The sequence below is a fragment of the Cucurbita maxima genome, unplaced genomic scaffold (assembly GCF_002738345.1).
Source record: "Cucurbita maxima cultivar Rimu unplaced genomic scaffold, Cmax_1.0 Cma_Scf00063, whole genome shotgun sequence".
Classification (NCBI taxonomy): domain Eukaryota; kingdom Viridiplantae; phylum Streptophyta; class Magnoliopsida; order Cucurbitales; family Cucurbitaceae; genus Cucurbita; species Cucurbita maxima.
In genome coordinates, this window is record NW_019272079.1 from 365,202 (window position 1) to 381,316 (window position 16,115).

A 16,115-nucleotide genomic window follows, 5' to 3' on the forward strand; every position below is an offset into this window, starting at 1 on the left:
CCTCTCTCTCTCTCTCTCTCTCTCTCTCTCCCCCTTCCTCTTTATCCTCTTTCACTATCTCCCACCTTCGTACTCCCTCTCTATCCTACTTTCCCTTTGTAGCTCTCTTTCTTCCTGTATTTGATATGAATACATTAGGTATATGTCGTTACACCCATGCATACAGTAGCTCATATGTCGTTACACCCATGCATACAGTAGCTATGAGCTGTTGCATGAGTACTCTAACAAGGAAGGAACTACGAGTAGTCACTCTACTACTTTAAGATATTGCATATAAATATCAAGAGAGAGATATCTAGATTCCTATAGGCTATTGAGTCTTGAACGACTGAGAATATTATGCCAAAAGGTCACTTTATTACTTTAAGATATTGAGTATAAATATCAAGAGAGAGATAGCCTGGTTTTTATAGGCTCTTGACTCTTGAGCGGCTGAGAATGATATGTCAAAAGGATCCGTGAGGGAGAAGTTGAACTATGTAGCCTTGAGTTTAGCTCTTTTAACTTTGAGGTGTTGGAAAGGAAAAATTGTTGTATTGTGTAGTCGGTCAGGATCAATGACTGATTCGATACCTCTTTGGGGGAACTTTTTTACCTTAGACCATTGCAATCCACACAGTACAGATGAACAGTGCAAGTATTTCATATTAATAATTTTGAAAAAGCTATTAAAAATTTAGTATATCATTAACCAAAGCAAGTAAATTTGGTTTATTTAGTCACGAACCATGGGAGTAAAAGATTCAAATATCTGGTCTCTTAATTGAAGATATATTTCTTCGTTAGTTGAGTTATTTGACAACATGAGTCGAGATTATCATACAATGATAATGAAATTATGTTATAAACCAACTTTTAATGTAAATCCATGTTATTATTGTAATTTTTAATAATAAGTAGATTATGTACTAAAGAATCATGTTTAATAAATTATTAAAGGAGTTTATGGTATATGGATAAGGTTAGGGTACCTTATATTAGCAATACTATTGATACGATCCAATTTTAATAGTTACAAACGAATTGGTTCAAACCATTAATCTCGAGGTACTATATATATAATGAATTTGTATAAAGTTATATCACAAAATATGTGATCTAAGTAAGAAGTTATATGTTTAACTAAACAATTATATGCGAATGGATCCTAAATAGTATTTTTCCCCTGCTACTTTTTGATGTGATGATGGGTAGCTTGTGATTTTTGAAACAACTATTTATTGTATGTGATGAGTAGTTGTGCCAATTTTGAATGGATTTTAAAATCCTAGATTTTACAAATAATATATCCAATTCCAATACGAGGTTATTTACTTAATATCGTTTTTTAAATATTCATATTTTTCAAATGTTTACAGGTAAAGGTAAGGGCACGATATGTCGTGACGAGAAGAGCTGCTGACTTAAAAGTTTTATGACTTCATTTTTTTGCTTCTACACTTTTATTGTTATGTAAATTCCCGTTTATGTAAGATGGACCTTTAGTACTCTTGTTGTGTCAATACAAGAGTATATTATCGGTCACCAAAATCATGTCTAAATCGGGGTTAAAATGCCTCAAAACGAATTATAGGAATGTGACCATCAATTCTTCCTACCCAAGGTATATGTTAACAAAGCCGTGGTTGCTATTTAATCCTTTTTAGTTTATAATATTGCTTTCTCTAAAATTATTTTCAACGTATTTTCCCCACTCACATTTTTTAAACCATTTATCGTAAACATGATCCAAAGTTCAAGCATTTGCTAATACTATCCATAAAATCTGAATCTCACACGGCTGACTTGTTAGCTAGATTAGAACAAGTACCGCACAATCAGTGTTCTATTGCCACGGTTTCCCAACTATTGATTTGATATTTGAATTCACCCATCGAAAGAAAATTAAAATGCATAATAATCCAAGAAATTATTCTAATTTTCATGTCACAAATTTGTAACCATCTCTATTTCATGCATACCATACCATGGTCCGAACAGGAGGAGCTCGTCCACTCTTTCATCTCCGGGTGCTACTTTTCGAGAAAAGTGAGAGCATTAAATCCGCCCTTGTTTCTATAGCGTTAGTTCTCTCTAAGAAAATGAAAATATGAGCACCACAGTTTTTTTTTTCTTTTCTTCTTTTGAGTTTACCGAACTATCAACACAATTATTTGGCATTGACCAAAGATGAAAGAAATCAAGAAGCCCTCCATCTATGAAAGGTGAGAATATGAAAGCCAATGGCTCTATTCTTTGTGTAATTTATTTAGGCATCAAATGAACAGCAAAAAACTGACAAGATTGGATGTGTATACAGTAGAGTAGAATAATTTATTGAATATACATACCGATTTTCGAAGATCCTCTAAAGTAACTAGTTCAGTTATGTGCAAAGTTACAAGTTAAGATTAAGATTAGTTAGTAGATGCTATAAATCATACCGTGTAAGCTTTCAAATGGAAGTCATTCTATTCAACTGGATCATATTATTTTGACGTGGAATCGTTTCTCTTTCAACAGGAGATATCACCCGTGGCATTGTCATTCCTACTGAAACAATGATTTCTGCATTATGCAAATAAAGGCCTCATCATAATATTGCCTTACATATAACAAAATGGAGAGAGCTGTTTATTGAAGATGCAAACTATTTTATTTTTAGCTTTATTGATTTTGAAAAGTAAGCCTATAAACCTAACACTCATGTGTTGTTCTCTAGTTTCTAAAAGTGTTTTCAAAACCTATTTAAAAATTTTGAAAACTAAAAAAGGTAAGTTTCATTCGGTAAACTTTTGGTTTTTGAAATTATATTTGTTTTCTCCCTAAGTTTTTTACTTGGTTCATCTTTCTTAAGAAAAGATTTGGATATGGGGACGAGAAAATGGGCCATCCGAGGAGGAGAATGGGAGGGCTGAACATTTTGGGGACTAAGTGAGAGGCTTCTTCTATAGTCCCACCAGTAAATATTATCCTTTTTAGGCTTTTCCTTCCGAACTTCCCCTTAAGATTTTAAAACGCGTCTGCTAGGGAAAGGTTTCCACACCCTTTAAAGAATGCTTCGTTTCCCTCTCCAACCGATGTAGATTCACAATCCACCATCCTTCGAGGCCCAGCTTCCTCACTGGCACATCGTCCGGTGTAATTGTGAGATTCCACATTGATTAGAGAGAGGAACGAGTACCAGCAAGGACGCTGGGTCCCAAAGGGGGTGGATTGTGAGATCCACATCGGTTGGGAGAGGGGAACATAACATTCTATAAAAGGTGGGGAAATCTCTCCCTAGCAGACACATTTTAAAATCTTGAGGGGAAACTCGAAAGAGAAAGCTCAAAGAAAACAATATCTGCTAGCCGTGGGCTGAGACGGTTACATATTCCGCTCCTACAATTTGGGTGAGTGGAATAAGGTTAATGGAATAAGGTCAAGTAAATAATTTGTCATCTCAATAGATCCAACTCCATTCTAATTCCAGAGAAGGAGGTTGAAGTAATCATGAGTTTTCAAATCAAGACCAAATAAAAAGTCCTAATTATTCGCTATAAATCACATGTAAATAAAGCCATCAACATGAGAAAGAACATCTTATTAAATTTCATCAAAAGAAAACACTGACCTATGGCTTCTCGGATCGATAAATTTGGTCGTATGATATCTTCAGAATTAATAAGAAAAACGTCACCGATATATAGATGATTCGTGGGAACATAAACACTGCATAACTCTTCATATCCATTCATCTGCGTTATCATTCAAAATTTACTTAAGGCATAACCAAGTCAATACATCTAAGTTAGAATCACAGGACTGCAACACCTATGATGAACTGGAAGAACCATTATGAAATTAACTGATTGGACAGACAAAATACCTGAAGAACAACGGATGAGGTAATAAAACCAATTGCATATTCACCAATTCTAGGATGCCGTATTATGGCTACTTCCTTGAATGCTGTGGTACTTTGGTCTGTGCAAAAGGAATAAAAGATAGAACGAAATCCGTTAACTAGTTATACCTCATAATGCTGTCATTTTTACCCAAACAATTAGAAAAAGCAATCACCAAAATAAAAATTTTACATTTATACTAGATTTTGACAATGATATTAATGTACCGAGGCCTTGCAATAGCAAGAAAATGTGTAACAGCTCATGCCCACTGCTAGCAAATATTATCTTCTTTGGGCTTTCTCTTTCGGGATTCTCCTCAAAGTTTTTAAAATGCATCTGCTGGGGGAGATTTCCACCCCCTTTTAAAAAATGTTTCGTTCTTCTCCCCAACTGATGTGGGATCTCACAATCCACCCTTCTTTGAGGTCCAGCATCCTTGCTGGCACTCGTTCCTCTCTCCAATCAATGTGGGATCTCACAATCCACCCACCTTTAGGGCCCAATGTTCTCGCTGGCCCTCGTTTCTCTCTCCAATCGAGGTGGAATCTCACCAAATGTGAAGTAGCTTCCAAAAGAAAATGATACTAATAAAAATTACCCTATCGAATAAGTAACCATAATCACTTAACCCTACTATATTTGGTTGTCGAGGTAGCTCGTAGGATGGTGATCACAATGGCTTGACAAACTCATTCCATCTACTTACTATTGACCAAATTTCAACCAAATTACTACAAAATATAAATCTGAAAGATTAGATGTAACAACCCAAGCCACCCACCGCTAGCAGATATTATATTTCTTGGGATTTCCCTTCTGGGCTTCCTCTCAAGGTTTTTAAAACGCGTCTGCTAGGGAGAGGTTTCCACACCCTTATAAAGAATGCTTCGTTCCCCTCTCACAGGCACATCACCCTGTGCTTGACCCTAATACCATTTGTAACAGTTCAAGTCCATTGCTAGCAGATATTGTCATCTTTGAGCTTTCCCTTATAAGCTTCCCCTCAAGGTTTTTAAAATGCGTCTGCTAGGGAGAGGTTTTCACACCCTTATAAAGAATGTTTCATTTGCCTCTCCAACCGACGAGGGATCTCCATTAGAATTCAGGACCTCCAATGATATTATCAAGTTAAATCACCATCAAAGTAAAAAGATAAAACTTTTAAACTAATGTAAACCATCCTATCGAGCATACATCATCAAAAGAAATTTTATCATATGTAACAATATTAGGATGAAAAGAATTGATGAAGATTAATTGAACATGAACTAACAATATTATAGATCCCCCATTTATCAGTAACTTAAAACAAGATTAACGCATTTAAAGTCCATCTATAAAAATAGGAAAACAAGAGATTCAAAGATACATCAACAAACAAAAGCACATGAGGTACCTGGAGAAATGGCCGCACTAATTTGTTTGGAAGCTGAATAAATGTGCTTTACAAAGGGCATCTTTTTTATGAACCATTCTCCTAGCCAAAAAACAGTGGAACCCGTCCACGACGAAGCAAATAAACCAACAAAAAGTATAAATATCAACGACGAAACAAATCCAAGACCTGCAACAAAAATCATTTATGGAATATGCATATCGTAATCGTAAGAAAATGAAGAAGTTAGTGATCTATAAATGAAAAGATGTAATGGCCTAAGCCCACCGCTAGCCGATATTGTCCTCTTTGAGCTTTCTCTTTCAGGCTTCCCCTCAAGGTTTTTAAAACGTGTCTGCTAGGGAAAGATTTTCACACCCTTATAAAAGGTGTTTCGTTCTCCTCCCTAACCGAGGTAGAATCTCACAATCCACTCCCCTTCGGAGCTCAATGTCCTCGCTGGCACTCATTCCTTTCTCCAATCGATGTGGGACCCCCCAATTCACTTCGGGGCCTAGCCTCTTTGCTAACACATCGCCTGATATCAGGTTCTGATACCATTTGTAACGGCCCAAGCCCACCGCTAGCAAATATTGTCCTTTTTGGGCTTTCCCTTACGGGCTTCCCCTCAAGGTTTTCAAAACGCGTCTGCTAGGGAAAGCTTTCCACACCTTTATAAAGGGTGTTTCGTTCTCCTCCCCAACTGATGTGGGATCTCACAGAAGGGATAAATCTAAAGCTATATCTTCTATTGAAAATAAAATCAAAAGAACGGAACGGAACGGAACAGAGAGTCCGTAAATGTAAGAAGTCAACAAAAATATTTTCCAAAGCATCAGAACTTAACCAAGAACAATGAATCTGGATCATAAGAGTCATACCAAATATGTTTATTCCAAGTCTGGCATATAACGGGCTAAAGAAGCTATCGACAAATGTGATAAACCACCACGTGGTGAAGAATGTAATGGCAACAGGAAACAGAACCACACTGCAATTCCATCATTTATCAAAATCTTGTATAGTTGGAAAGGAAGACGTAGAAATTGATGTAAACAAAGCAGAAAAGCAGTACCATCCAGTCATGAACTTCTTTGAGACCCAACTCTGGAGAACAGCATAGCAAGCCTGAAAAAAAACCCAATAACTGACATGGTTGAAATACCAATTTCTTTTTAAGGATACTCATAATCCATAAAATAGTTTATTTAGCTGGAAAACATGAAATGCTGGGTGGATATGAGAAAACCCTCCCAGTACTCTCTAGCACCAAGAAATGGCCAAAAAACAGAGGCCAGTTTTGCGTTTCACCTTTCCTAAGCTGACTTCTGTCACTAGGGTTGTAACTTCAAATACACCATATTGTTTCATTGTTTAAAAGAGGCTTGGATGTTGAAGCCACATATTCTCAAATTACAACAAGCAACAGCCCCATTTCAAAAGAAAATTTTCAAGATTCCACAAAATTCTTGTAACAGCTCAAACCCACCGCTAACAGATATTGTCCTCTTTGGGCTTTTCCCGTTCGGGCTTTCCCTCAAGGTTTTTAAAACAGGTATGCTAGGAAGAGGTTTCCATACCCTTATAAAGAATGTTTCGTTCTCCTCCCTAGCCGATGTGTGATCTCACAATCTACCCCCTTTTGGAGTCCAACGATGCAAGCACTCGTTCTCTTCTCCAATCGATGTGGGACCCCCCAGTTCACCCCCCTTTGGGGCCCAACGTCCTTGCTGGCACATTGCCTCGTTTTCACCCCCCTTTGGAGCTTAGTCTCCTTGCTGGCACATCGCCCAGTGTCTAGCTCTGATACCATTTGTAACATCTTAAGCCCACCGCTAGCAGATATTGTCCTCTTTGGACTTTCCCTTTCGAGTTTCCCCTCAAGGTTTTTAAAACGCGTCTGCTAGAGAGAGGTTTCCACACCTTTATAAAGAATGCTTCATTCTCCTCTCCAACCTATGTGAGATCTCAAAATTCTAGTCACAATAGTCAGTAAAGGAATGCACCACCAAGTTTCTTACACGAGGCTATGAGAAACACCATTCATAAGGGATATATCAATAAGAGGCGCATGATCAATAAATTCACTGAAAGCTTCATAGAAGAAACTTTCACCAGATTTTCAAGAAAAGAGGGATTAGGAAAACCTTCGAAAGCGATTTTAAGTTCACCATTTTCTTCCAACCGTTTCTATATCATATGACTCATATATCAGTAAACAGCTTCCCTTTTCTGTAGTATTTAAACAAGTAAAATATTTCTCCTGAAGATATAATCACGCCGAGAAGAGAATCCCTAAGTACCCATCGCCAATCACAGACTAATTCCTCTTCCTTCTCTATTAATCCTTCAACTAAAAGTACCATTTCAGCTAGAATGAAACCTAGAATAGCTTCGATAAAGAAGTAACACACAGAATCGATATAATCAACAGAAAAAGATTTGCTAGATGATAAAAGACGAGTAAAAACGCTAAAAAATGGAGTGGAATACCTTGCGAGTGGATGAATTGGGAGACGGTGGAGGGGATTTCGGAGTATCATCATCGGGATCAGATTCGATCATCGGAACGGAAGTGGATTCTCTATTATCTACCATTGAAGGAAGACTAAGGTCGAAACTCTAGCTTTTTTCCCGACGCTCGTTCGTTGAATTTTTTTTCTTTGAATTTGAGAATGAGTCTTTGGCTGTTTGAGTCGATAACTGCCCAGCGCGGCTTTTATATATATATATATATATATATATATATATAATTTATTTATTATTATTATTATTATTATTTTTTTATGTTTTTTAAATTTTCTAGTATATATGTAGTATGCCTCCTTCACTGCTCCATTAGTGGCTCGGTTTCGTCCTAGCTGACGAATTCACTATCACTCATGACTAGTATATGAATCTCTTTATTTATGTAGCGGTCGGTTTGATAGAAGTTTGACCAGAAGCGACTAGTCGCTTCCCTCCTTCACCCATCAACTTTTGCCTTACGACGACTTGCAGGTTTGTTGAGTAGCTCTTTTCTTAAACGAGGTAAAGCTATTTTCAAGACCCTTATAGGAGAGAAAATGAATAGTGTTTAGAATCAAACTTAACAACTCCGAAACCTTTTATGATATTTCCTTCCGTTATTGAATCGGTAAATAGGCAACTCTCCTGAACCTTCTTTTACTCTGTAAACGCCGATGCTTTAAGTATTTATAACTTATGAACGTTATATCCAAATTTTATAAGATTTTAGTCATTGGGTGGATAAGTATGATTTTTTAAAAAAATAATTACAAAAATAAATAGCTAAACAACCCGACTCAATTATGTTGAGGATTGTTGGGACTAAGTCCCTATCGGCTAATTTAGGGAATAATCATGAGTTTATAAGCAATGAATACTATCTCCATTGATATGAGACCTTTTGAGAAAGCTCAAAGCAAAGCTATGAGAGATTATGCTCGAAGTGCACAATATTATACAATTGTGAAGATCCGTGATTCCTAACATTGTATCAGAGTCATGCCCTAAACTTAGGACAATAGAATCCTCAAATATTGAACAAAGAATTATGGGCCTCGAAGGTAAAGTCAAAAGTGACTAAAGTGTCGAACAAATGGTGATTTATTCAAGGACTCTAGAGAAAGGAGTCGAGCCTCAATTAAAAGGAGGAATGTTGAGGATTGTTGGGAGTGAGTCCCCGTTCGTTAATTTAGGGAATAATTCCTAACAAATTCAACTCAATCTAAAAATTAACTCACCGTCACAAAATCAATTAACTCATCCCAATCATGTATGCACCCTAGCCATGGGATCAAATATTTTCCTTCAATTTCATTTTGACGGTAAGTTATTCGTTTTAGTTTTGATCGGAGAGATTCAAAAGGCACTGGGACAATTATTTCGAGCTCTACACTACAAACACTTCAAAAGACTAGAATTTTTAGTAATTATGAGTCGGTTTGTTATCATTAAAACCCAGTCGGAGAATATAGTCGGTTTGTTATCATTCTTATTAATATTGTGCTCTGAATACTATGGATTCATGGCCATTTAAGTTGAGAATTCGGGAGTTGACCTTCACTATAAAAAGGAGGTCCCTCACTTCATTTTAGCATTTCACTTGAACGATTCGAACCCAGTCGGAGAATACACTTTTTGATGACTCAAGACCGACATTTTGGCTAATTCGGTGCTTGGACTATTTCCTTCTGGTTTAAATTATTTGGAAGCATTTAAGGTTAGTATAACTACCTTGTAGTAGGTAGTTTAAATTTTTTGAGTAAGTTTAAATTTTTTTATGCAAAACTAGGTGGACCAATTCCATACTAGAATTCTAATTTATGATGTTGGACTCAATTAAATTTTAGAGAGCAGCGTTAAACTAGCATCAAAGGGTCGTAATAGCTTCGGCATAGGCCAGCCAAGTAAGTGGTCTTATTATAGGTTTGGTTAAAAGTTGATGTTTGTATGATGACACGTGTCCCATGGATCTATCTACACATGTTATATGTTTGATATGCGTGAAGTGTTCAGAGAACGATATGATTAGGATATGTTTATGATACACTATGTTACATGTTATATGTTTAATAGCTTCGGCATAGGCCAGCCAAGTAAGTGGTCTTACTGTAGGTTTGGTTAAAAGTTGATGTTTGTATGATGACATGCGTCCCATGGATCTACACATGTTATATGTTTGATATGCTTGAACTGTTCAAAGAACGATATGATTAGGATATGTTTATGATATGCAATGACTATGATATGCGTATGAAATGATATAACTATGATATGTTATGTTATAGCATGATGCATGAAAGTGGAAAAAGTGAAAAACAAAATAATAGAGAAAGAAAGATAAAGGATAAAGAAACAAAAATGGTAAGAATATGTCGGGATACATATTTTATACAAATAGTTTAACGACTATTCAGTCATTTGCAGATGATCATTTTTATAGGGAGAATCCAAAAATGGATCATTGAGATCGTAAATTGTGTCTTCCTCTTCTTCCTCTATTATAGAAGGAGAAGATGTTGAGCCGACCGATGCGGCTTCTTGAAGAAGCTTCTGAAAATCGGCTTCTGAAGTTGTCTGGGCTAATGCAGCAAGTAGCCTAGACTTTGAATTAAGAAACTCGGAGTTCTTCTTCTTAGATAACCAGATCTTTACTGCTTTGAGATCCGCGTGGGTATAAGTATATTTATCCCACAATTTGATTTTGATAACTTTGAAGACCATTTTACTTGGTCTTCCGTTTCTTTTATTTGAAAATTCCACGTTAAAATACAAGAAATTTGAAAGTATACGCAAAAGCGCATGGCTAATGGAAATGAAGTTTTGAATATATTTTGAACAAAGTAGTGGAACGATTCATGTTGGAGCGGGAAATATATCTTTGGCTGATCCAAAGATTTTCTACCATTTTATGAACCAAAATGAGTAATGAATTTTCTGAGCATTCTAACAGAATTGAATAAACCAAGAGTGCTCGTAATTTTGATACCAAATGACATTTAACCATGCCATCTGATAATCTGTGTATGAGAAAGAATGAGGAACAAAAGGTTTTAAAAAAGTTTTCTACGTGTACGGATCTTGATTCCAATACGTCGGATTCATGACTTTGAAACTTTTTAATTTTGAGTACGTGATCTTTGAAGGGTCATCGCGACTCGAAATATAAGTAATTTCGACAAACTTAGTGTCGACTAAAATGAATTCATAAAACCTTCTGGTCTTATGAAGATCTTCCGGGATATAAAAGAATCCCGATGGATAAGCTTTTTTGACGACCTCGCTGATCTTTGGATCGTCGTATTTTGGTTCTACCAGAGCTTCTGGTATAGACACAAATTTTTGAAAATAGGTCATGATTTTAGGAACTGGAGAAAATCGAACGGGAACAACTGCGTCCGAGTAGGTTGAGGGGACAGAAGGTCCCTTTGAAGTGGAAGAGACAGTAGGTCTCGATGGAGTAACGGTAGATGGTCGTGTTGAAGAGGAAGATGACCGTGTTGAAGAGGCAGAAGGTCTCGTTGGAGTGATAACCTCCGCTTGTTTTTTAGAAAGTCTCGCTTTAGACCTGGTCACCAATGTGAAACCAGCGTCCATCACATAGCTGTCGGACGTCATTGGAGTACGAGTGTTAGAAGAAGCAATGGGCTTCTTTCCTTTTTCCACCATTTTCTTCCTGGTCATTGCAGGCTGAAGGAGATCGGTTAGGGAGAAGATTTCTTCGAGAGTAAGAACTCTCTTGAGAGATAGTCTGCCAAGGGTTTTTCGACCCTTTTATAAACAAAATTTGAAAGTCGAAGTAAGATAAAGTTGATTGCCATCTCCTAATTCAAGATTCTTGACATCTTTTTTCTAAAAGAAATTTAGATGCCCTGGAATCTGTTTTCTTTTGTTAATTAAATTTCGAAAGTATTTCTTTTTTTTTTTTTTTTTTTTTTTTTTTTTTTTTTTTTTTTTACGGTTGAGTAATTCTTTTGAGTTTTGAGTAGAATTTCATATTCTCGAATTAAAACGGACAGTGGATTCTTTTTTGTCAAGGAACTGTTTTAGGATTCCTCCATATCCAATATCGAATGCGTCGGTCTCTACTATTAAACTAGCCCTCGGGTTTATCAGAGATAAACACGGAATTGATTTGACGAGGGATTTGATTTTTTGGACTGTTTTGGTGTGTTCTTTAATCCCGAGCTTGGGATTCTTTTTGAGCTTTCAAAAAGTGGCTTGCAAATGGCTCTGATATTATGAAGGAAATCAGACATATAATTGAGACATCCCAAAAATCTTTGGAGTTGGGTCTTATCCGTGATTTGGTCTGGAACATTTGAAGCAAGCTCAATCGACCTTTGGATGAGTTTAATTAAAAACCCAAATGAATTTCAAATCCAAGAAAGCGGATTTTTGTTTGGAAAAGTTTAATTTTTGGTTTAGACACAACTAAACAGTTTCTTTTGACTGACTGTCGTAAAAAATGTTTGAAGATGCTTAAAATGTTGATCGATGTTCTGAGAGAAAATCAGAACATCGTCAATATAAACAATTGAAAAGGCTTGAAAATATCATTCATAATTTTTTGAAATTCAGATGAAGCGTTTTTTAGCTCAAATGGCATAACGTTCCATTCGCACTATCCGAAAGGGACATTGAAAGCCGTTTTGTACTTGTCTTTTTCCGAAATCTGGATTTGCCAAAATCCTGATTTCATATCAAATTTTGAAAATACTTCGGCATTTGAAATTCTTTGCATTAAATCTGATTTATTTGGAATCAGATATCTAATCCATTCCAAAACCTTATTTAAGGGTTTGTAGTTTATTACCAGTCACGGGACTCCACGTTCCTTTTCTGCTTGATTGTTGACGTAGAAAGTCGCGCATGACCAGAGACTCTTTGATAGCCTAATAAGACCCTTCTACAAAAGATCATCAAATTCTGCTTTATAGAATGTTAGCAATTCTTTATTCATTCCTCTTGTCACTAAAAGGAAGGAATTTATGAAGCAAATTCCGTCATTACAAACATGGACTTTTGATAATTTGTACTTAATTTTGAGTCTGTTGTTGTTTGCACCTCTAAGGCCCTCGGTAGTTTTTTCAAAATACTTTGTAGGTATTAAGCCTTCTTGAATGCAATTTTGATCGGCTCCAGTATCTATGAGAGTCTTTAATGTGATTTTGAAATCATAAATTTTTAGGGTAACGAGAGCGTACTATTTTTGATATTGAGAGTGGTGATGATTCCAACAAAGGAACTTTGAAAATCATTTTCGTCCAGGTTTGGTTGCGCCGTTTCCCTTTGTTTGGGCAGTCTTTCTTAAAGTTTGAGAATTTCTTGGCGAAGCATATAAGATTCTGACCTGGTTTCAGATCTTAATGCTTGTACTTCTTGTTTGAGATTATTAATCTCTCTTTGTAGGTCTTGAGTAGTGAGTTCTCTCGGTTTTTCAAACCTTTGGAGAACTGATTGAAGTCTGTAGGGATTTCTTTCTTCCTTTTCAGGTGGCTTAGAGATTGTCATGAAATCTCTAAGTTGTAAGGACATTTATGCATCCTTCGCATGTCCTTTTTCCTTCTTGTTCTGATTCGTATTCTGTGCTAGAATATGAATCGGATTCTTCTTGAAGTTCGAGGATCTCTCTCTCTGGATTGTTCTAAGTCGGTTAGAACTAGTTGTAGTAGTTGATCCTTCAGCTCCTGATCAATATCCAACTCATTGATCTTTCCTTTGATTGGACATTTATTAGCATAGTGTCCTTCTTCTCGACATTTGAAGCAAGTTTGCCTTTTCTTTCCTCTATGGGTTTTTGTAGGAGTATACCTCTTCTTTGAATACGTTGGCTTTTGAGATTGCAGGGTTTACTCTGATACTTTTCTCTAGGCCTGTATTAATTATAAGGCTTTGGATATGTTTTAACCTTCTTTCTTCTAGAGGTTGAGGGAGCTTTTATCCCCTTGCATCCATACTGATCGCAAAATCTTCCGAGCTCTTTTCTGTTTGATATCGAAGAACTGAGCTTGTTTTGAATCTTTGACCCATTACAAAGTCTGAGTTCTTCTTCTATGATGAAGGATGCTATGGATCCATATGAAAAAGTTTGCCATGGAATTGTTCCATTATACTTTGTCTTAAGACCGTCTTTGATCCTTCTTGAGAAGTGTTTTGGTATTCCATTGACAAAATTCTCTTTCCAAAATTCCAATGAACTGTCTCTTCTAATGAGAACTTTGCTGAAATACATGTCTTTGTACCACCTAAAATCGCCTAAGGTAGGGCACTTCAGGTTCATGAGTATTTCAGCGGATCTCTCCTGGTATTTCAGGGGGTCGCCAACGAAGAATTCTATGAGGGTATAAACGAGGGTGTTGACAGCATCCTCTACCCTTTCATGTTGTACTTCGGTCCTAGTTGATGGACCTTCTTCTTTGATGATTGAGTAGTTGGCCTAACAACATAGTGGTTTAATATCTGTTGTCGAGTTCCTTCGTCGAGATATTTGTCCCACCAGTCTTTGAGCTACTCGATAAATCCGGTCACTAAAACTTGAGCTATTCGATGGTCGGATTTATGCCCCTGTAATTTATACGCGCCTGCGGTCATCATCATTTCATTGACAACATTCACTATCAGATAGTCGGACAATCCATTGATATTCCATTCATAGATTGCTAGACCATCGTAATGAGCTTGAGTTTGTAGCGTCTCGAATTGATATCTGGAAAAGACGGTTGAGGATACCAATTTTTCTAATTACTGGTATTATTTTGACATCTCCTGGAGATTCTTTCAATTCGATTGTAGAGAGGTTCTTCTACCTCATTTACAATCTCGTCTTTGAATTCCTGGATTTCGTCGTCATTGTTAACGATATTGACAGATGAATCCTGATGTGTAATTCCAGGATTTAGAATCCTATCCAACTTTTCTTCTATTTTAGTCATTGCAGCCTCTTCTTTTGAAATCCTCTTCGTAAATATGTCGAGATTTTCTGGTCTGAGTATTGGGATTGACTCATCGACTTTTGGTAGAGGCTGCCTGCTTGTCCTTGTAGAGTACCAGAGTTCTTCGAGATTTTTTCCTCGATACTCTCAAGCTGAGTGGAGATTGTGGATAAAATCTTGTTTGAATAATTATGTTGATGCTGGATATTCTCGATATCCTTTAGGGTCGGATTACCCCTTTCTAGTTCTTCTCGAATAGTTTTGAAAGGACTGGCTTTGACTTTTACTCCGTAGTAGTTGTCAAATTCTACTTCTTCCAACAGAGGATGTTTTGAATATACCTCGCCTTTTCTGGTAGTCTTCCAGTTTCTCTGAGTCAAGGTGCATATTTGCAAAATATTTTCTTCAAACCATTCGAAGAATGGTATATTTTCTTCTACGGTTTCCATATGAAAATACCACTAAGCTCTTAACTCATTTCGCTCAGCTTCTTTGTAGGTTTGGAAGAAGACATTTCTTTTTGAAGAGTTGGTGGTTGACATAAAATCTGTCTTTAAAAATTCTTTGTCTATCTGGAAATCAGTTGTAATGACGTTCAGCTGGCTTTCGTAGACGGATTAAGTATCTATATCAGTATGGGTTGGAGATCTCGAGCCATCTTCATTGTGAATGGAGGTTCTTCTTTGATCATAACTGACCTCCTTTACTTTTAAGGAGTCGTACGTAAGTCTTGAAACTCCCGAAGTGCTTGGTCTAGAATTCAGGAATTCTTTTACTTTTGAATTTGACGAAGGTTCTTCGCTGAACTTTATTTCAACGCTTCCATCGTCATGTTCAATGATTTGTACCGGATTTTGAGATTTCTTTCTTTTTGGAAGATTTGCATCTTCTATTTTCCAGAGAGTATTTCTGGTTATTTGATCCCAAGAGAGAGTTTTTGGAACGGTCACGGAAGACTTTCCAATATTTGCCTCTATGAGCATAGTCGATCATTTTGGCGACGATCTTAATGCTCTTGGAGAAATATTTATATTCATGAGCTTATAATAAACCCTGAATATGACGACTGAAGAATGAGTTTCAGTCTTGATGTTCAAGTTTTTTGATTGTAGGTCCAACATAAGGGCTGATAATATGTGCGGGTCGTGGAGCGACAAAGTAAAATTTGGATAACAATTGAAATAAACTGGTCCATTCTCTAGATTGGATTGAACCATTCCCAATAAAAAAATTTAGAAGTCTTCATGTCTCTTATCTCTTAGGGAGATAAGGACCGGAATATCTAGTCCAAGTCTAAACAATGATTTTACGGCGACTTGAACAAGTCCAACGTGAAGATAAGTAAACTCTTCGCGATGTTGGAGTATAAGAGATTTGGAATAGTCCAATTTGGAGTTGATCTTCAATTCTGGCGATTTGATACTC

At 36.6% G+C, this 16,115-nt stretch overlaps 1 protein-coding gene across 1 annotated transcript; it reads right to left on the bottom strand.

Moving 5' to 3' along the window:
* Window positions 1-2,216: 2,216 nt before the first annotated feature.
* On the bottom strand, window positions 2,217-7,960 carry LOC111472043 (protein LIKE COV 2-like). The gene is made up of 7 exons (XM_023117737.1): window positions 7,744-7,960; window positions 6,326-6,378; window positions 6,132-6,241; window positions 5,272-5,439; window positions 3,854-3,951; window positions 3,599-3,722; window positions 2,217-2,550 (listed from the first exon to the last, which is right to left on the bottom strand). Exons 1-7 carry the CDS (start codon window positions 7,846-7,848, stop codon window positions 2,438-2,440), a joined length of 771 nt encoding a protein of 256 aa, XP_022973505.1. The 5' UTR covers window positions 7,849-7,960; the 3' UTR covers window positions 2,217-2,437.
* Window positions 7,961-16,115: the final 8,155 nt, after the last annotated feature.